At 40.3% G+C, this 26,083-nt stretch overlaps 1 protein-coding gene across 2 annotated transcripts in view; it reads left to right on the forward strand.

Annotated features, from left to right (window-relative positions):
• WDR72 (WD repeat domain 72) overlaps window positions 1-26,083 on the forward strand; it is an 896,838-nt gene that overhangs the window by 144,657 nt on the left and 726,098 nt on the right. For both annotated transcript variants that reach the window (XM_069222448.1, XM_069222449.1), the window contains one exon: window positions 14,989-15,095. In XM_069222448.1, the coding sequence (XP_069078549.1) occupies window positions 14,989-15,095 (107 nt within the window). The remainder of the gene's footprint in view (window positions 1-14,988; window positions 15,096-26,083) is intronic.

The raw sequence follows: 26,083 nt of genomic DNA on the forward strand, positions 1-26,083 counted from the left end.
ATAGGGAAATCGATAGATAGGGAAATAGAGAGATAGGAAGATAGGAGGAGGTGGAGAGTGAGGGAGTTAGCTAGTGGGATAGAGAGATAGAGAGATAGGTAGATAGGAGGAGTGAGGGAGGTAGATAGTGAACGGGTTAGATAGGAGAGATAGAGAGGGGGATGCGAGTGGGGGAGGGGGATGAGGCAGGAGCAGGAGGGCAGGCGCGGGGAGAAGAGGACGGAGGAGGCAGAAGACAAGAAGAACAGAAGAACAGAAGACCGGAAGGAGAGAAGAAAGGAAGATCAGAAGACCGGAAGGAGAGAAGAAAGGAAGACCGGAAGAACATAGAAGAACACAGAAGAAGATACAGAAAAACGAATAACAGAGGGCAGAAGACCACAGAAGAAGATAGAGAAGAAGAGTGAAGACGGGGAAAGAAGAGTACAGAAGAAGATTACAGTCGAGGAGTGAGGAGGAAGAACAGAAGAACAGAGAAGAAGAAAAGAAGCAGGAGCAGGAGAGAGGGTGAGTAGCGCGGGGCAGAGCGAGGGGCTGGGAGGGGGGGGTACTTATTGTGAGGTGGGTCTCAGGAACTCAGGAACCTGGAGGAGCTGCAGCGGCAGGGGGAGCGACCTACCCTTGGGTATACAAAGTTCTTGTCGGGTACCAAGGGAGTATGTGCCAAGGTTGTTGAACTAAGTATGTCTGAAGGATGCATGTATCTAGCAGCATTTGTGAAGGATGAAGGGAGTCTTAGATAACTAAAGACTGAAGAATAAGTTCCTATATTTGTGTTTGCCCTTAACTTTGGAGGTAGTGCACTCCCCCACCTGGAAGTCCACAATCAACTTTATTTATAAATGGCCTGACTGGCAGGGCATTAGAAGAGGTGTTACTGGTATTTAATTTTCCACCCTGTCCCCCCACTGCAAGGTTCATTAGTCTTTTCTGACCGCTTGATAGTTTCACATGGTTCAAGGTTCCTTGAGGGGAGCTGCCATTTCTCGTGAAAGTTCACTTTATTTGAGGCTCAGTTCCCGAACTGTAGATTTCATAACATCAAGTTTGTTCCTCAAGGTAATAACTAATCCAACAGATTTAGGAGACAGAAGATTCTCATGGGTGGGGCTGGCCAATGGGGCAAATCGATTGGAGCATAATAGTGAGTGAACAAGAAGGTTCAACTGTCTGACTTTGAGCCAGGAAAGGATGAGCAATATGGATATATTGGAGGCATGAAGCTTTTGTATGGGTGATCTGAGGAGGTGGGCAGTTCAGACGTTGCTGAGATGTGTTCTGGCTTATGCACCTTCCCCTTAAAAATATGAGGTATATTTAATGTGGTACTTTGTAGGGTAGGTTGTTTTAAACCTTTAGTGATTATATCTCTTACCTCCTCGATCAAATTATCAATATCTTTTAGTGGGCAGTTTTCAGCAGCATGTATCTTTACTAATTTAGGCTCCTTGCAACTTCCACAGACAGAATCAAGAGCCTTCCTTTTGCCCATGGCATAGAAACCCCCAAGGAGATAGACACTCTGTCTGGAGGGCCACTTCACTGAGCAGAGGGACCAATGGGGGTGGCCCTGCCCTGCCTCTTCCTTTCACTGATGGGCATGGATGGGTCAGCCATTGGCCCAGACTTTGACCGGGTGCGGCCCTTGAGCATCTAACTCCGCGGGATGTTGTACGGTGCTTTAATAGCACAAAACACAGGAAACTGAAGTGAGCCCCTCCTCCTCCTTCTGGGGCAGTCTTGGACCACAGCAGACAGCAGAGCAGCAACAGCACAGGCACCTGCACAAAGGAGGCGGGAGGGCACTTTAATGGCACTCATCTTGGGAAACTGAAAAGAGCCCCTCATTCTCATCCTAGGACAGCTTGGACCGCAAGTCCCCCAGAAAACAGAGCAGCAACATCACAGGCACCCGTGTTGAGGAAGGTGGTTTGGCACTTTGATAAAGTGCAGTACAAGAAACTGAAGAGAGCCCCTCCTTCTCCTCTTGGGGCAGTCTGGCACCACGAGTCCCCCAGAAAACAGTGCAGGTAAAAGATGTTTTTTTCATAAAGGGGACAGGCTGCTTTTTTTTTTCAATGGAAACACTTCCCTATTTAAAAACTCTTTGGGGGTTAGGGAAGCATATTGTGGTCCCTGGACCACTGCCTCCTATCCCTTTCTCCCCCCCCCCCCCGAGTCTTTCGTAACCAATATCCAAAGCGGCAAGCTTCAGATTTGTGAATGAGATATCAGCCACTTTGCGATAGTAGAATCTGATCAATAGTTTACGGTCACAAACATTGATGCATTTCATTGAAGTTTCCAAATAGTATGGGACAGCCCTTTCTATTTACAGTTCATAATTTTAGGAAAACCTCTTTTTGAATGATCATCCTAAAAGATTTGGACTGATGCTGCCGGTTTTTCAACTCTGAAGATGCACTGAGGCCTGTTAATCAGACCTTCACACCCGTGCTCTGACCCTTAAAAAGTATATGTCTGATTGGTTCAAGCACAATTGTCATTACTTAATATTAATAGTCCCTAGTAAATATTACCAGGGGTGCCCAGGGCCTGCAGGTTAAAGTGTCCCTTGCAAATTGATTTAATTGAAATGCCTGTGTGTGGAGGACTGAGATATATGTTGGTGATTGTATGCACCCTTCCATTGCTGGCTGGTAAGGCAGTTTTAACACTGCTAACTCGACATTGGCATTAAAGCTCAAAGCAAAGTCCAGATCTTTCTTTTTAGTATATATCATGTCACCTCTAAGGCAGACCTATCGAGCCCTCAGGCAGGGTGCTCTTGATTAGAACGTGGGCTATAGAAAGGCTAGTGGTCCCCATGGAGAATGCAGGGTTACCCGCTGACAACTCAGTTGTGCTAATGTCTAAATGGGACGACTAAAGTTGGTACATCAAGGTATTTCTAGGAGGAGGTGTGAACAGCTCTCAGGATGTCAGAATGTTTTTGGGAATAGTGAGCTATTGTCACCAGTGGATTCCCAACTTTTCAGTCATTTCAAACCCATTGCCGAAGCTGACTCGCAAAGAAGTTACTGATCTCCAAGTGTTAGACCAAGTCTGTATGAAAGCCTTTTCTGAGTTGAGAGAAAGCCTGTGCAAAGCCCCAGCTTTGGGAATGCCTGACTACACAAAACCCTTCATGTTGTTCCATCATGAGCGTGATGCATGTTCTTTGTCTATCTTGACTCAAGTCTATGGTGGTGTAAACCGCCCAGTACCATATTTTTCAGCTACTTTGGACCCAGTCGCAGCAGCTTTACCAGGCTGTCTGCGGTTGGCTGCTGTGGTTGAACTGAGCCTCACTCAAAGTGAGAGCATTGTGATGGTACATCCTTTAACTGTTAAGGTTTGCTCACCAGAACCAAGACTCAGCATCTTACAAATCCCACTCTGACATGTCATGAGACGGTCATCCTAGGGGATCCCCAAATGTGTCACTCAAAAGGTATACCGTGCTTAACCCAGCAACCTTACTTCCAAAAGAGAATACTGAAGTTGACAAACTGAAAGAAGTTGAACATGACTATGTCGAAGTAACTGATTTGTGCAGAAAACCGAGACCTGATATTCAAGATACTCGACTGGAAGAGAATTTCCAAATTATCTTTGTCGATGGTTCCTCTTTGAGAAAACATGGGAACATTGAGTGTAGAATATGCTGTGTGCACAATTTCTGGCATACTAAAAATGTCCTGTCTTCGAGAAGTGTATTCTGCGCAAGTGGTGGAATTGGTAGCCCTTACAAGAGCATGCCATGTTTCAGCACAGCTTACCATCTATAGTGACAGTATGGATTTGGAATAGTCCACGATTTTGGCCAGCTGTGGTCACAGAGAGGTTTCCTGACCTCTTCTGGTTCACCGGTTAGAAATGGAGAGAGAATTAATGAGTTGCTACAAGCTATTCAAATGCCTGAAAGGATTGCCGTCGTGAAATGCAGTGCTCACCTGAAATCGCAAGATTTTGTTTCAATGCGAAATGGATATGTGGATCAAGTCACAAGGTTTTTCATATTGAACTGTATATTGTTTAAAGATAAATGGGAATTGTTACCTGAAGATGAAATGTGCCCCAATTATGCATTGCATGTTATAGATACCTTGGAAGAATTGAAAGCATCGCAGGATAATATTGACAAAGATAAGAAAAATAATTGGCTAAAGTTCAAATGTGTTCAATGTGAAGACAATATCTGGGTTTCAGGGGAAGGACAAGTGGTTCTGCCTTATAGCCTCTTGACTCAAATGGCTAGATATTATCATGGTCAAGCACATGTTTGGAGGGATGCAATGGTTCGTACCTTTAAGCAGTTCTGGTTCAATCTGAAACCAAAGCAGTTTGCAATCAATGCGTCATCTGCGAGCAGATGAACGTGGGTAAAGGGACAGTGGTCAATTTGAGCTACATTGGAAGAGTGGGAGGTCCATTTAGCAGAATGCAAATGGATTTCATTGAAATGCCTGTGTGTGGAGGACTGAGATATGTGTTGGTGATTGTTTTCAATGGTGTAAGTCATTGAATTGAATCTTACCCTACACTAAGAAATGACAGCATCACAGTAGCGAAGTTACTGCTAAGGGAACTGATACCACATTTTGGGTTTCTGGTCCCTTTAGAATCAGACAGAGGAAGTCACTTCAACAACAAAGTAATTAAATTGCTATGTTCAGCTTTAAACATTGAACAGAAGTTGTATTGTAGTTACCACTCTGAAGCCTCAGGAGCAGATGAATGGCACTTTGAGATAAAGAATGGCAAAAATGTGTGCGTCCACAAATCTGAAATGGCCCGTCTCACTGCCGTTAGTTCTGATGACAATGAGAAACACACCCAACTGGAAAACAGGACTGTCACTGCATGAAATACTCATGGGTGGAGCAGTGAGGTTGTCAGTATTTCCTGCCAATACTCTTGTGAACATGACAGATGATATGGTGTTGGACTACTGAAAAGGTCTGGCAGAAGTGGTTCGCTCTTTCTCTCATCAGGTGGAAGCCACCACATGTGAATGGCAGAATTAAGTTTTGTTTTTTTGTTTTGATTGAGACATTCCAGGTCAAGATTTTGACACTTGAAGAAGATAAATGAACTGAACTTTGCAAAACTGTAAATCTGAGAAAAGTGCATGAGAGATTTTTGAAAGTAACTGGAAAAACTTTTTGATAACCTAATTTGACAAGCTGCTAAACCGATTTGACAAAGCTACCTATTTTCGACAAGTGTCCTGGAAGAAAGAATGAAAGCTGTAAATAACTGCTAAAGAAGATTGAACATTTTGTTTTTGATTTTAGCTGTATAGTTATAATTTTTCTCTTCTACTTTACAGATCATAAATAACCTTAGCCAACAGGGTAGGAAGAATAGGTGTTGTAAACACATGGGTATTGGTTTAGCGATTGTATGCATGATATTGTGTCTGGTGTTGATTGTGAACATTACTTTTCTCGATAGAGTGGTCAACCATACCTCAGCTTTAGAGACAACTACTACACTCACAGAAGTAGATAGGTTTAAGATAGTTGAGAAATATTAACACGTAGATAATACTCTAATGTTTTCTATCACTTATTGCATGAGTATGTTGATACAATGGATGCAAGAGATTATATCTGCAAGCAGATTCTTACTTATAGCATAAGCTGTAGTCTTTTACTAACCAAATTTTATAACCAGGAGTACATTCAGTACTTCTACTCAAACCACAATGTGGTGTTTTTGTTTGTTTCTATCATTAAGTACCTGAGTAGAGTAGCTAAGGAGAACACTATAGAATTTGTGAGAGGATATTTTTAACCTACATTGACATTTAGCACAGCTTACGTGCATAGAAATAATGTTACCTGCTTGCTTCCACCCATAGAAAAGAGCTTATTAGATCAGATGGATGATGGAAGAAAGACATTGAAAGAGAAATTAGAAAAGGGCTTAGAGAAAAAGACATTTAAAAATGATCATGCGTTTAGTGACGTAAAGACAAAAGGGAGGTTAGCTTTAGATGCACAACATGTAGGAAAGCTTTGTGTATATAGGCCAAAATCTAGAACTGATACGTTGTTTGTGGGAATGAGGGAATGTAGACGTGTTTTTGTTTTAGAGTAACTGGATGTTCATATTAAATGGACAAGATCCAGCAATTCCAGGAGTTTATTACATCCGTTGTCCAAATGTGTATTACCATCTTCCTAGAGGATAGAATGGCAAATGTTTCTTGGGGATAGTTTTCCCAAAGATTTATCAACTTGAGAATCTGAGTAAGATACCTAAAATGACTGAATTACATTGTTAGACAAAAGCGAGAATCATATTTTTGCATAGTTGGAGACCTATTTGGAGGAATAATCCCTTCAGTGGGAGTTATTCTAAATTATTTGAAAATTCAAAAGTTGTCCACTATTGTGGATAACATGCGGACACATTTTTCAGGAGCCATGATCCTGATGGATACAGAAATGGCTGTGGTAAGATCTATAACTCTTCAGAACAGCCTTGCATTAGACATCCTTTTAGCACAGGAGGGCGGAGTCTGTAAAATGCTGAATCTGCAACATTGTTGCCTATTGTTGGAAAATGGACTATTGGTAAGGGCTGGTAAGTACCTACACTTAGCAATAGGCTACCAACCTCCACTTAGGTCCAGTTAAGTCTCAATAAATTAAACCCAGCTGAACACTTGGTAGCTTGGCAGTGAGCGACAAGGCTTAACTTAGGAGAGAATTGTATAAAGCATTTAAAAATCACAAAGCAGTAAATGAGTAAAACACAATAAAAATCCAACACCACTTTATACAAATAGATTATATTTTTGTCTTTAAAATGACACCAAAATGACTAAAATTGGATAAGGGGAACCAGAGATATGAATTTTTAAAGAATTAATGTTTTTTAGTGCATAGAAGCAAATAGCGCTCAAGGGGTTAAAAAAAAAAAAAAAAAAAAAGGTCACACTGGAAAGGAACAAAGTCCAGAGTTCAGGCCACTCACGAGGTAACACAGTCACACTTACTTTTTTAGAAGTGTTTCTTGATTCAGGAAAGTGGTCCACAGCACAAGCCAAGGGTTGAGAGGCTCTGATTTGCCTCTTGGGGTTTGGGACTACAACTCCCACAATGCACCTCTTCAAATTATGGAGTTGCTCCAAACGTCTCAAAACTTCTGGATCTTCTTAAAGAGGTACTTTTTTGGTACTTGAAGTGTCCACAACTTGATCCAAGGTTCCAGAACTCTGAGTTGCTCGTTGGGAGTTGGGACTACAATTACCAGAATGCACCTGGTCAGAATCCTCAAATGGCCACTGGGCGCTGGTCAGCTGGGCTCTGCTTGCAGGATATGATGCAGGGGACTTTGAGAAGCTCCGTTGTACCTGTAGCGAACAGGGAGTCCCTTCTTCAAGCAGTAGAAGACAGGCAAAGTCCTTTTAGTGTTGAAGCCCAAGTGTGCAGCTGGTGCAGTCCTTCAGAGTGCAGTGTCCAGGTGGAGGTCAGGGGTCCAGCACGGCAGTCCTTCTTCTCCTGTAGTTCTTCCTTGTTGGAATCTGATAGGGAACTGAGGTTTGGATGCAGGTCTGCCAGTTTAATCCTTGCTCCTGGGTGAAAAACAAGGGGTCCTGGTTCTCCAATCAGGTACAGGATCCTTCCCCCTGTGATGACCACTTCCTGGGAAGTGTGCCAAAAATCAATCCCAGGATGCAACATTCCTCAAAAATTCATCATGGCTGAAAGTGATTTTTGGAGGTTACATCTGTCTGAGCCCACCCACTGGTGTGGCTAAAAACCTTAAACACACCCTTCTCCTGCCCTCTCCTAATCTAATCAGGGGACACCTAATTGTCTGGGTTTGCAGGATGTGAGGGAGGTGCTGGGTTGCTCCAAATGTCCTTCTCTGCCTTTGAAGACCAGTTTGGCAGCCCTCCCCCCTTCCTGCTTCACCATGTGCTGATGGAATAGCTCCTCCCCAGGCACATCTTTGTATTGAGCCCAGGCCACTTCACACCTAATCAAGGCAGCATGGCCAGGATGCCATAGGCTGGCCAACCAGAGCAAAGCAGCAAAACACTGCAGGGCTGAAGTTGGCCGCTTTTTAGGTAAAGTTTAAAACTCTTTACCTGAACAAGTTATATTAAATCCAACAATTGTAAGTTGCAGGATTTACTATAACAATTAATTTGATACCAAACTTAAGGTAGCTGACACGTAAGGGGACATTATAAATTAAAATAGAGTCTCCCCATTCTAGCCTATGGAGGCCATTCACTACATTGAGGGGAAAAAATAATTTGGCTGTTTTACCTCACCAGGGCTTATAAAACTATTATATAAGGTCCCTGCTCATAGTTACGTGGCCCCTAACCCTAGGGGCACATAGGGAACACCCTAGGGGTGATTTATATGCATAAATAAGGTAGTTTAAGACTTTGGAAGTACTTTTAATTCCAAAGTCGAATTTGCATGTAGCTTTAATTTAAAAGCAGCCAGCAAGGCAGGCCTGCCTTTAAAATTACACTGGGCACCTCAGCAGTGCACCTATGGGTGCACTACCTATGCTGGGGTCCCTAAACCTACATGCCCTACCATATACTAGGGACTTATAGGTAGGTTGACCTAGCTAATTATAATTAGCATAATTTGCATACTGATTTTACACAGAGCACAGGCCCTGGGACTGGTTAGCAGTACCCAGAGCACCAACAGAATCAGGAAAACACCATCAAAAGCTCAAAATGGAGGCAAAAAGTCAGGGGGCTCTGCAATCAGCCCTGTTTTCTCACACTCGTATATACCTAACAATTGTAAATAAATTAGAAGACTTATTAACAATCGGACTAATGATAGCGCTGGTTTAAAAGAGCTGAAGGAGCCTAATGTTTGGGAGAAAGTTGGCAAAGGGTTTGCTTCTGTGGGAAATTGGCTTGGCAACTGTTTTGCTTCCATAATGACAGAGCTGAAACAGTCATGCACTGACAAAACCTCTGGTATGCACTTCTTATCTAAAGAAGATGGGTATTAATTAACTTCACAAGGTTCGTAAAGGAGATTAGCGTGCTGAAAGTACATTTAAAAAAATGGTCACAGCATTGAATAAAAACATGTACAAATGATTCTCCACTGCAATATACACAGCAAACGTGTATATATTACAATGCAAAGCAAATAGTGAATTAAAAAATGCATCACCATGAAGCAAGGGCAAATCTGCTTCATCTCCCTCCTATTCAGCATCAGGTCGCCAGATCCCAGAATAGATTGTGGAGAGAGAGATCAATTATCCTCACGGGAAGGATGACACACCTTAGGGTCCTGAGCATGTCCAAGATCTGAGTCACTCATCCGGTCTATCTTGTCTCGGCCTCTTATACTTTGAACAGACAAGAGAGAAGAATTCTAGAAACTCCCTCTCACTACATAAGTTTATTATTAGAAAAATGCTGGTTACTTAAGGTCAGCTTTTAAAAGAACATGTCGGGAAATGGCCATAATCCCAAAATAACCTCTATCAAATCAAAACCGTTCCCTGCTGTCCTAGTACATTCTTATCAGCCTAAACCAGAGGTCTTCAAACTTTTTGATGCCGGGACCCCCTCTCAAAAGTTTTTTAGGCATAAGGACCCGCTCCTGACAAAAAATTCTAGAACCTGGTACTCCTCATCATCAACAATCATAAACATCCCGAATTCCCACTGCAAATAATTTTCACAGTGAGGAAATAATATGAAACAGTGTTTAGCAAACAAAAGGTCAGTGAGTTTGGGGGCATGGTCAGGGGTGTGGCTAAAAACAAAGGTCTGAATATATGAGGAATTGGCGTGGGGCAGCGCCGCACGTCTTCTTGCTACACTGCCCTACGCCAATATAAAAGGGCAGGAATGCACAGTATTTATGAAATACAGTGCATTCATGCCTTTTCCCCCTGCGCTGGCGCACAAATTGCTGCCTAGCGCCAATGTAGGCAGGGTTGTTTTTGTGTAGGAAGGGGCACCTTCCTGAACAAAAATAATCCTGAGAGGTAATTTCCTTTTTCCATGTGTGCAGCAGAATGCAACACACATGGAAAGAGAAAAGAATTAGGAGAAATGAAAACATTCCTCCTCATTCTGCCTGCATAAGTTTTTGGCACTGCTCCAGTTTGTGATTTTGTAAATCTGGGCACCCACTGCAAAACCCATGGAACACCTCCTTGACACAGAGTAAGGCAACGCAGTGGCTTGCGCTGCTTTGACATACTCCATATCTATGTGGCCATGCGAAGCCGCGTAGGGTGGCTGTGCGTCACCTCATAGGTATGAATGAGAGGCTTGTGCTGCCGGAGAATCAATAAAAGTGATGCTCTGGTGGTGCAAGCCCCTCAGATATTCCCCAAAATATTCTATACATTTTATTTTAAGTCTTTCACTGTCCGGTAGCTACATATAAAATAACAAGTAGCTTAAAGGAAAAATAAATACAAGAAAGTGGTTACTCATTGGGAAATGTACTGCAGTGCATTATGAGACCTCTATTAGTTAATGCACCACAGAGGTCTGTGTGTAACCAGACACTCACAGAATTCAATCTTGGTTGGTGCAGTGGAGAATAGTGACTTGTGTATTTTCAGTGCCACGAGGTCACAGCTGTGACAGAAAGCACTGTGAAGATGTAAGTCATTATTTTATATTTGTATTACACAATGTATAAGATAGGGCACTAAAAATGCACAAAAAGGTTAAAGATAACATTTCCAAAATGTAGTTTTAAGTAATACCAGACCATCTGTAATAAGTTTTTTTTTTTTTATAGCTGTTCCTCCAACACCTCCTTAGGGGTAGTAAGCACTGCAGGGCAGATTTATGATAAGTGGTGCTGCACTTGGGGGGGGTGCAAGAAAAGTGGAGTTGCACTAATGCCACAACGTATTTAAAATACGGAGCACCATGGTGGTAGTTAGGGAGACTAGCGTCATAATTTTTTATGTTAGTCCGGCGCTTTGCAGGATTTGTGTGAAAACAAATTATGACGCTAATCCTGCAAAGCACCCAGAGGCCCATTGTAATCAATGGGAGCCTCTTTTTAATGCCTGCACTTAGCAGGCGTTAAATGCCGATTAAAAATGGCACAAAGGAATCTCATAGATTCTTTTGGGCCATTTTTACAGACCCTCCTAGTGCCAGAATGCCCCCCTTGCATACATTATGCCAGACGCAAGCATAATTAGGCACAAAGAGTTACAAAGTTGCACAATGCAAGCATTGCGCCACTTTGTAAATATGACGCAGCTTTTTCCCCCTTCCAATGCCACATTAGCGTTAAAAAAATTACACTAATGTGGTGTTGGAACAGCGCAAGGCCAGCATAAATATGGCTCTTTGTATATACAATCACAATTAAAAGCACACACCTCTTTGCACTACCACTCAAAGAGAACAAATATTTATCATCGCAAAGCTTTGAGTGATTCGATCAACTAAAGCCAGAACCGGCTCCAAAGCATCCTTTACATCTGTTTATTTTACCATTTTACATTTGCAGATCAACTCCTAACTCACATTTGAATTTCATTCAGGAAGCAGGCATGATGGCTTCTTTAGCTGTCTGTGCAGCTTCCTTTGACAGCACAGGAGACTCAATGAAAGTTAAGGATTGGCTGGGGTAATGCGCGACCCCGTTTCCTGGGATCCATGGCCCCCTGAGGGTCGTGACCCACAGATTGAAGACCTCTGGCCTAAACCCTTGGTGGGAAAAAAACACACAAACATGCAGAATAAAAACATGCGCAAGGAGCACATTATCATGGAAAAATACTTGCAGCTTTTAACGTGGCGGTGGCTAATGCTAAAATAAAGTCAATAGGAAAAATGAAGTTGGTGGTCACTAACGTGACGGTGTGCTGGTAGGCTAAGTGCAACATTGAGTCAGTGGTCAAAACACATATTACAGCAACCTAGGGAAATATTGAAGATAATACAAGTGATATTGATTGTGATTTGCATAATTGGAGATTGGGGATTTTTTAAATTGTACAATGTGATTAAATTAAAGAAATTGAAAAATGATCAGAGGAGGGAAGAAATTAAAATGGAGACATTGTTCTGGGAAAATTCAAAAAGGGAAAGGAGAATTAAAAGCTATAAAAAGGACAAATTATAGGGTAGAAACATTTGTGTGGGAAGATGTAGTCATCAGAGGAGGGATTGTCAATGCTGAATTTTTACTGATAAATATTCATGTAAATTGAATGATGAGTCTGCATGGAATATGACTTAACATAGAAAATTAATATGCGACTTTGAAAATGTACCCACTTGAGTGGCTGCCATTAATTACAGTGTCTTCATTAGAGGCTTATTAATAATCATTGAAGTATTTAGTGTAAGAAAATGCAGTAGTAGGATGTATTAATGAATTTGCATTATGTATTTGCTTTATTGATTGTAGGCTTAAGTTAGCGAGGTGTGGGCCTTGTTTTGCACTGCCGCATGTTAATCTGAACTGTTTTAATAAATCATGGGAAATATAAGTCTAGAGAAATTAATTCATGTATTGTTTTCACCGAGTTGACCAGACCTTAGCAGATGTCTTTAACTTTCTCATGAGAACTGCTTGCTAGAAGAATTTTGTCCTAGTTATTGCTACAATGTATAGTTTGATGCGTGAGACAGAGATGTTCCCAAGAGCTAACAATGGATGCACTGACTGGAGTAGGGATGGCTACAAAAATTTTACCTGACGGACCTGACAATGGGAACAGGAGAAGAGGAGCCAATTATCGACATATGAAAGACAGTTTAGTTATATATCTTAGATTTTGAAATAAATCCTTATTGGACTAAGAGTAAATGTAGGATTTTTTGACCAATGGCAATGTGGGAAGTGTTTTAGATGATTTTAATTTAGCTCAACTGCACAGAAGAGAAGCAATCATTTCATTCTCATTTGCGTGCTCATTCCTAATTTTCTGCCGAAAAGGTGTACTTATTCTTACTTCGATTTCCCTCTTGAGAGGGTTCTATCTTTAGCTTTATTGCTTAAACTTTTGATGCTGATCCTTAGAAATTACTTGCCTAATGGTTCAGATAGCTTAGAGTCCCCATTTCTGAACCATTCCCTTTCATAGTCCATTGCTGATCCCAACCGAACAGATGTCCAACTGACGAAGATAATCACAGCTTGCTGATCCATACTGAGGAGAGGTATAACAAAATGCTATTGTTCTTGTTGTAGTTTTGTCTTTTGTTTCTAGGTACCAACCACTATTTTGATAGAGCGATAGTTAAATGTTTTTCAAATTCATGTTGACTAAAATTGTTTTGCATGAAGTAAGGGAAATCGTGAGATGTTAGCAGGTTGCTATTAATAAATATTTGATGTCACCTTGTTGCTGAACCTAGATGTATGCTATTTCTATTGCACAGTTGTTCTTGCTATTGATTTGTACGGTAACTCTTGAATGCATAGTGCTCCATGCCTTGATTAAATTGAGAATCTTTAGAAGTTTTGGTCAACCAGTGTTTTTTTTTTTTGTGTGCCATTTGATTCTGAGACTAAGCTGTGTGATATTACCATTGTTAATATAGAGAAATAAACATTCTAACTTTACATAAAGGTGTGGTTATTCATGGCCAAAGGGGTCATGGTGCGTGAAATTACTGACTTCAAAGATTATGGATATTGTTGATTGACATTATTTGATGATTTGTATTGTATTTGTGACTTATGGTGGGAACTACACTAAGCGCACTCAAAAGTTCCATCGAACCTCTAACTCATTCTCTTATAAATTTCAAGACAAGAAACCAAATAAGGTCAGATGCGCTAACAGGGATGGCCCCAGTAAGACACCCTTTACCAGATCAGCATGCTTCAGTATTTTCAGCACCCTATAACCCTTGTATCAGAACCAATCCATTGATGTCTATGGTTGTTCACCCTAGTACCTAGAACTGGAATGGCGACTGCTGTGACTACAAAGTAACTGTCCTAGCGAACAACATTGGACCATGTGACTCCCTCCATGCTCTAGTTAATCACCCAGATCGGGTCAGAGTCGTTGTTTCCAACTTTACAAAAAGTTTCAAAAGTTTTGCAAGTAACTGCTAACTGCAGTAGTTCGGCAATACGTGTTTGCAAGTTGAATGAAAATCAGTGATTTATTATTTGCTTAGTAATTTGTAACTCTGGAACCCTGTGGTGGATTTTGTTTATCAAAGTGTTGAAAAACTGAAAAAAATAAGAGCTATTTTTATAAATTTATGTTGGATTTTATTTATGTCATGTTTCCTTTTTATTCAACAGTTTTTGTATTTCTAAACGCTTTGCACTTGTTTCTTTGGCACATCCTGACTGCTCAAAGCCACAGCCACCTAATGTTGACATAAGGTTTTGCAAAATGCCTGACTGGACCCAAGATGAGTTTGTGAATTTATTACATAGAGAGGTCACCCATCCATAACATATAATAAACCACTTTCCTCACAATAATGGATTTCAAAACCTCATTTTGAAGTTTCAAATAACTACATTTCCAACTCGTTACAGGGAGTTTATTTAAAACATATGTAGTTTGCAGAGTTTAAGATTGTAAAAGAGTTTTGTACATGAGGCCCAAAATTCATAAGTAGGAGATACCATATTCTGACGTCTTGACCGATAGGCATTAATATTAGCACCTTTGATTTACAATGTTTCTTCTATTAATTTCAAACACATTTCAGTGTAGGCCTATTGTATGCGTGAGAACTTTAACTGAGGTAAAAGACAGTCACTAAGCCAAAGGTCACGTCCTTAGCATAAAGTCAAGTGATCCCTTTCTATAGCGAAAATAACAACTCAATTGAAATAGCCATATATGCTCTGTCTCAGGTGGGCATCTTAGCTGTAGTATATGCAAGAAAGATACATTTGGAATTGCTTTGATATGTGAACACTTTATATAGACTCCACGTGCTTTCTTAGTCATAACAATTCCTTTTTCCTGATACCAATGCCCTAAAAGCGTCTTTTCACTTTTTAGATTTCATCAAGAGCAATTCTTTGTGGGCATACTGCATCAGTAACGTTTTTGGCGAAAGCAAGAGATTTTGAGAAACAACCATATGTGGTCAGTGGTGCCGAAAATGGGTAGGTACTCCTTTTTTTCTCAATCGTCTTGCTACAGAAAATCTCATTGGCGCCGACTTTACAGCGATGTGAGCTGTAATTGTTTATTTTTGTAACATGGGCAATTTCAAGGTACATAGTAACACATTTCGAGCAGGCATGCTAAGACATTGGCTTTAGCTACGTGCCCCCCTTGGCAATGATGAAGCCTAGTACTGTGTCTAACTATCAACTTCGTTGTGTCTAAATAACAGAATGCTCGACACCTCAACTGATGGTATAATACATATGTCTTATGGATTCTCGCCCATTAAGCTTAAATAGTTTACTTCTGTTGCTACCTTTCACATTTTCATGTAGAGTACAAAGAAAACGAGTTTATTTGCTAAAGTCGTTTGGCGAAAGCGCGTACAATATTAAGCCTTATAGAAGTTTGTATTCCATCTACTGAACACTTGTGTGCTGCAAAAATTATTATATCGTAAAGTAGCAGGCAAAGAAACATGCATGCACTGTTTATTTAGTGTCTCTAAAAAAAAACCTAAACGTGCGAATGTTGCTGAGACATTGAGAAACGTTCTAGAATTAGAATGAGTGCACGTCTCTGGATCAGGAAATGCTTTTGTTACATAGAATAGAGATTTAGCATTCTTTGTATGTTAGCGACGAATGTGCATTATACGTTCATAACGTACATTTACCCCTAGGCAGGCAGTGAACCAAACCAGCGTTTTACCCTAGGCTGTGAAATTCATGCTGCAGCTCAAACACGTTTTTCTACGGGCGTTTTGGCTGCTCCTTATGCTGGTTATGAAGTTCTAGATTTTGCACATATAGTTGCCACATTCTAGCATTTGTCCGTAGCCTGTGCAATAGCCTGCCCCGTTGCCTAACTCATACCTCATCAAATGATCACTTGGTTGATTTACACAGCTCTTATTTTATCTTTTAAAAGTGATGAACCGCATAGTAGTTATATTTTTAACGTTATCTCTTCAAATATGGTCTGCCTCCATAAAAGGCACATGGGCGAAATGTTTTGCTGAAATTGAAACTCCCATTGCTTGACTCTTCCTGCATGTTTACATATGTGCAAACTGACAGAGGTGTTTTGGGTCTGCCCCATTTACGTTTGTAGTCAGTCGTGTTTATAAGTGTTTGCTGTTGCATCGGGTTTAAGTTACAAAGGCTGCAACGATAATAGATGTGGTTTGCCACTGCTTTTAGTACGTGCTTTCTGATAGAAAGCGTTCTTGCGATGTGTCCTACTAGAGGATCAATAAACATGAACAGAAAGGCGTAGAGATAGTATATAATAGTGCTGTCTTCTGCGAGCACAAACCACGGTATAGAACAACATCAAGCCATCACTGAACCAAAGCAATGCATTAATCAGAAACAGCATGAACTAGAAAGGCATAGGCAGCATATTCACAATTTAAACATCTTCGATTACCATTCCAATTGCACCTGTAAAACTGCGAAATGTGTTCATCTATAAGTGAACTGCCCAGCCCCACACCAAAATACAGCATTGTACAAAGGCAAGTAAATACAATGAAAAAAATGTAGGTTTTAAAATCGATTCCCTATTTTAGTGTGAGTATTTTAGGTATCAAAGATATATATGTGTGTGTACATGTGGATATGTGTGGGTGTGTGTATATATATATATATATATATATATATATATATATAAGAAATATCCAAGAAAGAAGTGACTAAAACAGATGATCTCACCAAAGAAAAAAAATAAAAATCTACTACAACGTTTCAGCTTCCGCCTTCCTCAGGTAGTATAAGATGGTTTACTTGTGACTCATTGCATCCTATGGGATCCAGATTTTTGCCCTGGCTGGCTGTTGTTTTCTTGTGATCCTTCATCTTCTAATATATATATATATATATATATATATATATATCTTTATAGTGAGCATGTCATGAGTGGTGTAATATGCGAGGTCGTAAGCAGTGCATTAGTGGGGGAAAGTTATCTCAGGTAACTATAACTGCTGAATTTCTATGCTTGTGTATAAGTAAATTCAGAACCTAACTATAACGTCCCTTTAACCTTTGTTTTTCTTTCAGTTAATGTCTGTTTTTTTAATTCTGTTTCCTAAATATAACATCTCTGTAACCTTTGGTTTTTTTCGGTAAATTTCTATGTTTTTTTTTTAAAACTTAAAGTTATTTTAATAATGTTAATTATGTTAAGTGATTGAGTATATGAGTGTGGTTATGGGTGAATGTATAGTTGGTGTATGATTGACTGCATCATTGGTGTATCAGTGATTGATTGAGTGCTTGAGTGGTGTACACAAAAAGGAGGAACGTACTAGAGAGAATAAGGGTAAGAATTGGAAAAAGAAAAGAGAATAAGGTGCCTAAAACAGTTAGTTATTATTATTTGAAAATAAATGCATTAACTGTATTTTTTAAAAGGTTTTAGTGGGTCTGCAGATCCACCGTGGTGCTGAAACAGGAACAGCAGTCTATGGTTTTGATTATGTGATCAGGAGGGATCCATGGATCCCGAGCAGAGCCACGTATCTCGCTGTTTTTGAACGCGATATGTTTTCACTTTATATGTGCCTCTGTTTTGGCTATTGCTATTATAGTGTACCTACATGTGGGTATATATGTGTTACCCTATAGTTGAATTACTTTTAAAGAAGTGATTTTACGCTGTAACTCGATCTGTGGATCTACAAAGGGAACTGCGGATCCACCCGATGTGAAAAGTAAACCTTTTCGTTTCATTGGCTGCATGTGGACCACACCCTAGAACTCTAGTAGCCACACATTAGACTACTCATTTCTACATAGAACATTGTGGTGAGAGGAATCCTATCTACTGTTTGTGGTGTATTCTTGTTTGGTTGCCTTTTTTGGGTAAAAGAATGGCAAGTTCTTCACAACAGTCAGAGGAGCAAGATCCTGCAAGGGAAGAGGAATCAGTGACAGCACGTGGAACAAAGGAAATTTACGACTGTAAGTACTTTTCTATAGCTGCTGATGAGAAGAAAGTAACTGCAAAGTATGTTACTTGTAATATTTGCAATAAGCAGCTATTTCCTGGGAGATTGAAAAAGTACTCTCACAGTACAAGCTTGATGTGGAAACCAGGATGATGAGAGAGAGAGAGAGCGAGAGGGATGCTCAAGAAGGTGCTTTAACATACACTGATGGAAGAGCACAGACAGGAGGAACTGTCTCACTTCCTTCAGTGAGTCAAGAACTTGGAAGCACGGTCACTTATTGTGCAAGATGCCATGTGCTCATCTCAGCTAATGTTTTATCTGTTCCACAATTGTTTACAGACATTCACAACTATTATTTTTTGTTTTTTTTTAGATATTTCAGAGGTTTTTAGTGTTTCAACACTAAAACGTGTTAGTTATTTGTTAGTTGCTTAGCTAATTTCTTTTCAAGCTATTTTTTTAAAACATAAAAAAAGTTCAGAAAAGTTTTTTAAAAGTCCCCAAAAGGTTCTTGTTTGAATATCCCCTTTTTTTCCAAAGAATAGCTCCATCTTTGTTTTTTTATTGAAATGGCGAGTGTGTAAATGTTTGTACCAGTGTGTGCTTGGTTCTCCATCTCTGTGTATTGCTGTGTGCCCGAATATGTCACTGAATGCATCAGTGTGTGCCTGAGTGTGTTAGTGTAGGTATCAGTGTGTGTCTAGCTGTGTCACGGTATATGCCAGGATATGTTAGTGTATGCATCAGAGTGTGCCTTGGTGTCTTAGTGTACGTATCAGTGTGTGCCTGGGTGTGTCAGTGTATGTGCTTGTGTTTGCCAGGTTATGTTACTGTATGTATGAGAGTGTGCCTTGGTATGTCATTCTATGTATCAGTGTGTGACTGGGTGTCATAGTGTATATAATAGCATTATCCTGGGTGTCTTGATGTGCATACAAGTGTGTGTCTGGGTATGTTAGTGTATACATGAGTGTGTCTTTGTGTGTCAATGTATACATCACTGTGAGTGTGGGTGTGTTAGTGTATGTCTAAGTGTATAGCTGGGTATGTTAGTGTATTTTGTGGTGTGTGTTTGGGTATGGCAGTGTATGTGGCAGTGTGTACCAGGGTATGGTAGTGTATGCATGAGAATGTGCGTTGGTGTGTCAGAGTATACATTAGTGTGTGCTTGGGTGTATCACTGTCTCCATCAGGATCTGTCTCTGGGTATATCTGTGTATGCATCAATGTGTGCCTGGGTGTGTTAGTGGATGCATTAGTGTTTATCTAGGTGTGTCAGTGCACGAGCCTGTGTCTGTCTGGATGGATTAATGCCAGTATCCTTACATGTGGGGCATCTATAAGGCTATACATTATTGAGTTACAGGATGTTAGAATATATAACAGTGATATTTTGATATTTTTATATTTCAGTAAATGGTTTGGTGTTTGTCTGCCTATTTAAAGTTATGTATGAGTGTTTCCTGAGTCTGTTAGTTTATACCTATATGACATGATTATTATTATTTTTAAATGTGTCTCTGGCTCCGCGGATCTGGATTCATGGTACCAAAAAACCATAGAGGTTTGTATTCTATGGCTTTTGGTCCCATCACGTGATAGATTACTGAGTAACTGGATGTGTTAAAATATACACTGGTGTTTGCTTTTATATATTAATGTAGTGATTACTGTTTGTGTGGTCAAATAAGTTTAAATAGCAGTGTTTCTGGAGTGTTAGTATATACCGGTATGTATACATAGCTGTATTTTCATTATTGTGTTGGTATATTAGCATAATTAAGTATCTATAATTGCCTACATTTATGGACGGAAAGAGATGTAGTTCCTTACCTACATTACTGCAGTAAAACGTTCTTTAATCTATATAAAAAGAGAAAACATAAATAAAAGTTAAACTTTCATGTTGTTAAGTTATCCATTGCAGATTTTCAATCTGTTAAGACACAACAAATTTATACTACTATATAGAAATTATAAACAATACTTAATGTCATATTCCCTTGTCAGCTGTTCTCAGCTTCTATACTTTGCACTATAAATTATTTGCATGTAGATACTCATCCTTGAACCAGTGGGAGGAAACAGTAAAATGGACTTTAACACATTATTTGAAATTAACATTACTATGTGTGGCACTCAGTACAAATATTAACCAAACTCTTTTACCTATGCTTGTCAAATTACATAAATATTACAGCTTTATACTAGAATTGTTTTGTGAATCATAGTACTAGTTAAAAAACTGTTTAGACATCACCCTTGGTAGGCCGTATAATGTCATAAAGTCCAGTAATTCATTGAAAAAAAGTATAGTATATCACATCAAAAATTTTACCAGCCTTTATTTCTATCTTTTGTAGATGTATGTTGCCGTCCAAAGTTTCAGGTCTCCATTTACAGTTTAGTACTATGTGTGCGGTTTCCATCCAAGAGTAATAAGATTTAAAGATTTACAATGCCTTAGAAAGCCATCACCCTTGTTAGACCGTATGATTCCTTGCACTGTTGTATTAAAAGTCCAACAGATGTATTATTGCATGTCTCTGATAGTAATCCTCCTTAAAACTTTGGGTCAAGAAACAGAAGATAAGAATTTGGTAATTTATAGAGTAAGCTCTGCTTAAATGTAATTTACTATCATTACACTCTGTCCATCCAGTTGTATTATTTATTTAGATATTGTAATGTCCAGATGTAACACTTATTCAGTCATGGAAAATAATGGCTGTGCAGGTATATGTTTTGCTACAAATTGAGATTTGCCCTGCTTTACAATTTGTAATTTGAGTTTCCAATTTAGTTTCAATCTGCATTACATTGCTGTAGCAGTAAGATGATATAATTGTCAGTTTTTCTTATGTTCAAACTTGAAAAGAGGTCTGAGTTGCATTTCTTTGCATGTATTATTTTTTGAAGCATCTTTAAACAATGTTTCTAAACTGAAAGTTTTATAATCTGGTAGAGTTAGGTAGATAAATCATGCTGAATCTATTTCTGTTTTAGTAGAAAAGCAACAATGATCACAGACATGCTGCCATGAATAACTATGTCTAAATAGGTCATCAATAGGTACCGTCTTTATTTCTAAAATACCAAGTAGGGCCATCAAAAACTCTTGTGCATCTTCTTGAGCATTTTGTGTGAAGTGTACAGATTCTGTGCACAGATCTGCAAGATCTCTAATAGAAGATGCAGGTATGTTTTTGTTGTATTACTGCACAAGTGTTGAAAAAAGTTCAAAAGTACAGAGCATAATCCTTTTTCCTTTCTCTGTTTAAGTTCATGGCCCAGAGCAAGTAAAGAGAACAGTGCACTGAGAATTACATTAGCGTAGCAATTGATTCCAGATATATTTGATAACTTGTAACCTACCATTTCACCATCAGTTTTTCTATTCTTTTCCACCAATACTTCTTTCTTTTCTTTTTCATCTTTCTCTCAGGAACATCAGTCTGAACCTTTGCCATTTTTCAGTTGGTAGGATAGTAGGCTTTTTGTAAACTGGGTACTGTCCTAGATATGGAGCATACAGACTTCCCAAACGGTTGTACTCCAGTACACAACTGGAATCAGCTTTTGCACGTACAAACCAGACGAAGAGCTAACATGTGACAATGCTTCATAAGACATACGGTCCTTAAACACAGTGTTATAAATATTAATAAATGCTGCATCTACACTTAAACCTTGAGACTTTTGTATTGTTACAGCATATGCTAGAGATATTGGAAACTGCTTTCTATGCACATACAGGTCTTTCACAAGTAGAAAACGTGCAACAGATCTTGCTACCTGTTTTACACATTCAAGATCGTCAAATTTAATTGCTAATTACTGAACTCCATTTCTGTTTGGATACAGAATTAAATCAGTAATTTTTCCCATAGCTCCATTAACTAATCCTGCTTCAATATTTAAATTATGCCACAAAATCACCCAACAGATCTTACAGACATGTAGACACTTTTCTAATTGTGCAGTTTTGGAAACCGACTTTTCCAAAGAATCCAGTTTTGATTGTAATTTTCATTCAATAGCATTGTTACTCATTGCTGTTCCTTTTATCAATTGATACAGTTCTATTATTTGCTCCTCCGTTTGTAGTAATTTTCATTAAAAGATGTGCATTGTTGAATTGTAGGCATTAGACACACAATTGATTTTGCTGAATAAATTCAAATATTAGCTGTGCTGCAGATTTTTCGAAGGAAATATGTTCTTTATAAGTCAGGTTTCCAAACAACGTTTTCCTTCATTTGGGTGTGTCAGTGCATGCACCAATGTGTGTCTGGGTGTGTCAGTACATGCATGATTGTGTTCCTGGGTGTGTCAGTATATGTATGGGAGTGTCTGGGTGTGTCAGTGTAGAGATGAGTGCGTGTGTGTTTGTCTCTGTGAGTACCTGAGTATGTTAGTGTATATGTCAGTGCGTACCTGGGTGTGGCAGTGTAAGGATCACTGCCTCGTGAGTGTTGCAGTGTATGAATTAGTGTGCACCTGGGTGCCTCGGGCAGTGCATCAGTGTGTACCTGGGTGTGTCCGTGCATGCAGCAGTTTATGCTGGGGTGTGTCGTTGTATTCATGAGTGCCTCAGTGTATGCATCAGTGTGCCTGTTTGCTTTAGTTTATCTGTCAGTGTGATCCTTGGTGTATGGTTGGGAGTGTTAGCGTCTGCATTGGTGACTGTACAAGTAGCTCACTTAGGCCCTCATTACAACCCCGGCGGTCAAAAACTGCCAGGGTTGTATTGGCGATCATACCGCCAACAGGCTGGTGGTACAATTTGCCATATTTTGACCAGGGCGGTAGCTCCATGGTCACACCGCCGGGATTGGCAGTTTTCCGCCATCGTTGTCCCAGCAGTTATAATCTGCCAGGGCAGCCCAGCTTGTAGCGCTGCCCTGGGGATTATGACTCCCCTTCCCGCCAGCCTGTCCAAGGCGGTAGAGACCGCCATTGAAAGGTTGACCGGAAGGGGAGTCGCGGGGGCCCCCATGCACAGCCCCACCCTGGAAAAGCGTCTGCCGGCCCAGCGGGGATGTTGAAATGTGGCCGGCGGGATTGTGGCCGCAGAGGCGGCCGCTTGGCGGTTCAACCTTAGCGGGTGGCCTCTGCTGCCCGCCAAGGTTGTAATGAGGGCCTTAGTGTTTTACTAGCTATGCGACTGACTCTATCTTTTTGTTATTAGCTATATGAATACCATATCTCTACTAGAGTATATATAACTAGGTATGGGGTCTGGAAACATCTTAATCTGTGAAACTCAGAGCCACATGTTTAATGTTTTAATTAAAAAACAAAACACTTCCTTCTATAGCCTACATGTATCTCACATAACGATTGAGTTACCTGTAGTAAAGAGGTGTATAAATCATCTTAAACATATTTTCTAATACTTACTCAAGTTAAAATAAAAAGTAGTAGGGTAGCTATGGTCATCATTACTAGACTAAACCATATTTAAACCATAATGTATACTATTACTAGAGAAAACTATATATTGCAATCACTGTATCAGTCCCTACACTGATCTCTTGCTTCAGGATATATACTTACTATCTCTATGTATATATGAATATATTAGTGGCTATTTATTTGTCTGACTATGCATCTGCCTTTATCTTTTTATTATTTTGAATGTGGTTAACAGTATAGATTAGAGACTGTATATATAACTTAACATAGCAAGTACAGTTTTAAGGCAGTAAAACCTAGTATCACTTTTCTATCTCTTTTTTTAAAATCTTTTATGCACACAGCAACCTCCTCTGTGGCCTAAATACACTATATCTGACTCCTTCATTTTCTCCACCATAAACAGTTTAGGGGTTTCTCAACGGGTTTTTAATGCTAAATGAAACTAACAGTAAATCTTGACTCTTAGACTTTGCAGAAGTATGCTTCAGTCATACCTGTGTCTAAGTGGTAGTAAAATAATATCTATAGTTTCTCTATAGTTCTTATCTATGTGTGACTCTGAGTAAAATATTGCTTTTATAAATACCCATTTCAGTTTAGAGATATACATTTAAATGTATAAAACTCACTGGAACATTTTAATCATTTAATTACTAATCTATGTATTCTGTATACTAGCATAATCAGCTCAGGGGTCAGTTCAGTATACTGAAAGAAAACAGAAACATCCATCAAACACCTTCTCCAATTTCAACTACATCCTTTAGGGCCAGATGTATCAAGATCCCGGTTCGCATTTCTTAAATAGCGAATTTTAAGAAATCGCTATTTAAGAAATGTAAAATGGGATGCATCAAAATTGCGAGTCGGTAATAGCGATCTCTTAAAATTTGCAAATGCAATTTGCGAGTTGCAAATACCGAATTGCAAAAAAATAGCAAATCAGTATTTGAAAATGTCAAATTTCGAAAACGGCAAACCAGAACAGCCTGATGACATCACAACCAGGAAGTGAGTCAGCCCAAACTGTTTCCAGGAGCCACATCCCCAGGAGCAGACAGAGACACAGCCCAGCACCAGGGAGGCAGTCTTGAGAGCCAACCAGGACCAAACAGCAACATGGACACTGATGGGAATGTGAAGGAGAAAGGTGACAGGAAGTGCAAGCTCAAATTCAATGAGCAGGAATTGGAGGTGCTCACTGAGGAGGTGGTCAGGAACCACAACAAACTTTTTGGGAAGAACTCACTCCAGGTACCTGAAAGTGAGAAGAGGAAACTGCGGTCAGACATCCAGACCAAAATACGCGCAGTGGGCATTGCGCAGCCCTCCGTGGAGGAGATACGCAAGCGATGGTATGACTTGCGTTCTCTTGGCAAGGAGAGGGAAGCCAGCAGACTAAAGGAGGCAAGGAGCACCAAAGGAACACCCAACCAGACACCGTCCACACAAATGAAAGACCTGGTGGAGTCCACACTGCTTCCTGAAGCTGTCAGTGGTGTCACTGACATTGACACCTCAGGGACACCCAGCACCAGCAAAGATAGGGGCAGTAATGATGTGTTTCCCCATATGTGCATGTACAAATGGCCCTTAGAAAATAGCTATTAGCACGATGCAGTGTGATTAGTAGCCCATGCCACATCTTACATACAACGCAAAATTGCCTTCTGGGAGTGGTAGTCCACACCCCTTAAGTGCAAATACCACATAAATAGCAATGTAGTGTTCAACCAAATAGAGAAGCAACACAAAAGACTCCTAGTAATACTATGGCAGTGCACATTTAATGCTATTATGCAACTATTTGTGAAATAATCAAAAATGACATGCTGCACATTGTCGTTGTAGATGTTCCGGGCCCTGATGCAGAAGAAGTTGGAAATGTGGGGGATAGTGAAACACAGCCACAGTCCTATTCAGACACCAGGGAGTCCTTCATTATTGCACCAACTAGATGCAGGGCAAGAGTGTTACCTCTCCCAGATTATAACCTGGACACTGATGAAATGCCGGATGAAGTACCCACACCACCCCCAGAGGCTAGAATCACAGTAAGCCAGCAGTCCCTGCCCCAGCGTCAGTCCACTCTCCTCAGGAGGTGTCACGATGCAGGCAGACAGTGCACTGATGAAGGAGAGGGCTCTTTGGTGGTGCAAAGCTTCCATGCTGAAAGTGCAGTGCCTGCAATGTAAACACATGAGGTCAATGCACAGGCAGTTGGTGTCTCACAATGACAACATGGGAGTAATGCACACGCAGTTGTAGTCTCTTAACCCCTTCTGTGCCCAGGATGTAATGGTTACGTCCTGAGGCACAGTGCTCCTGTGCCCAGGACGTAACCATTACGTTCTGGGCACATAGCCCAGAGGGAGCTCCCTCTGTGGGGTTCCCCCACACCACCCCCAAGGCAGGGATGGATGGGGAAGCCCTTCTCCTTCCACCCCCGACACCCCCCATAACGTCAGCGCGCGATCGCGCGCTGGTTGTCACAGGGCCTCCTCCTGAGCTTCCAGCGCGATCGGAAGAGAAATGGAAAGCATTTCTCTTCCGATCACGTGGGGGAGGCCCAGAGAGGCTGCAAAGGGAAGGAAAGGAATTTCCTTC

Source organism: Pleurodeles waltl, chromosome 3_1 (assembly GCF_031143425.1).
Source record: "Pleurodeles waltl isolate 20211129_DDA chromosome 3_1, aPleWal1.hap1.20221129, whole genome shotgun sequence".
NCBI lineage: Eukaryota > Metazoa > Chordata > Amphibia > Caudata > Salamandridae > Pleurodeles > Pleurodeles waltl.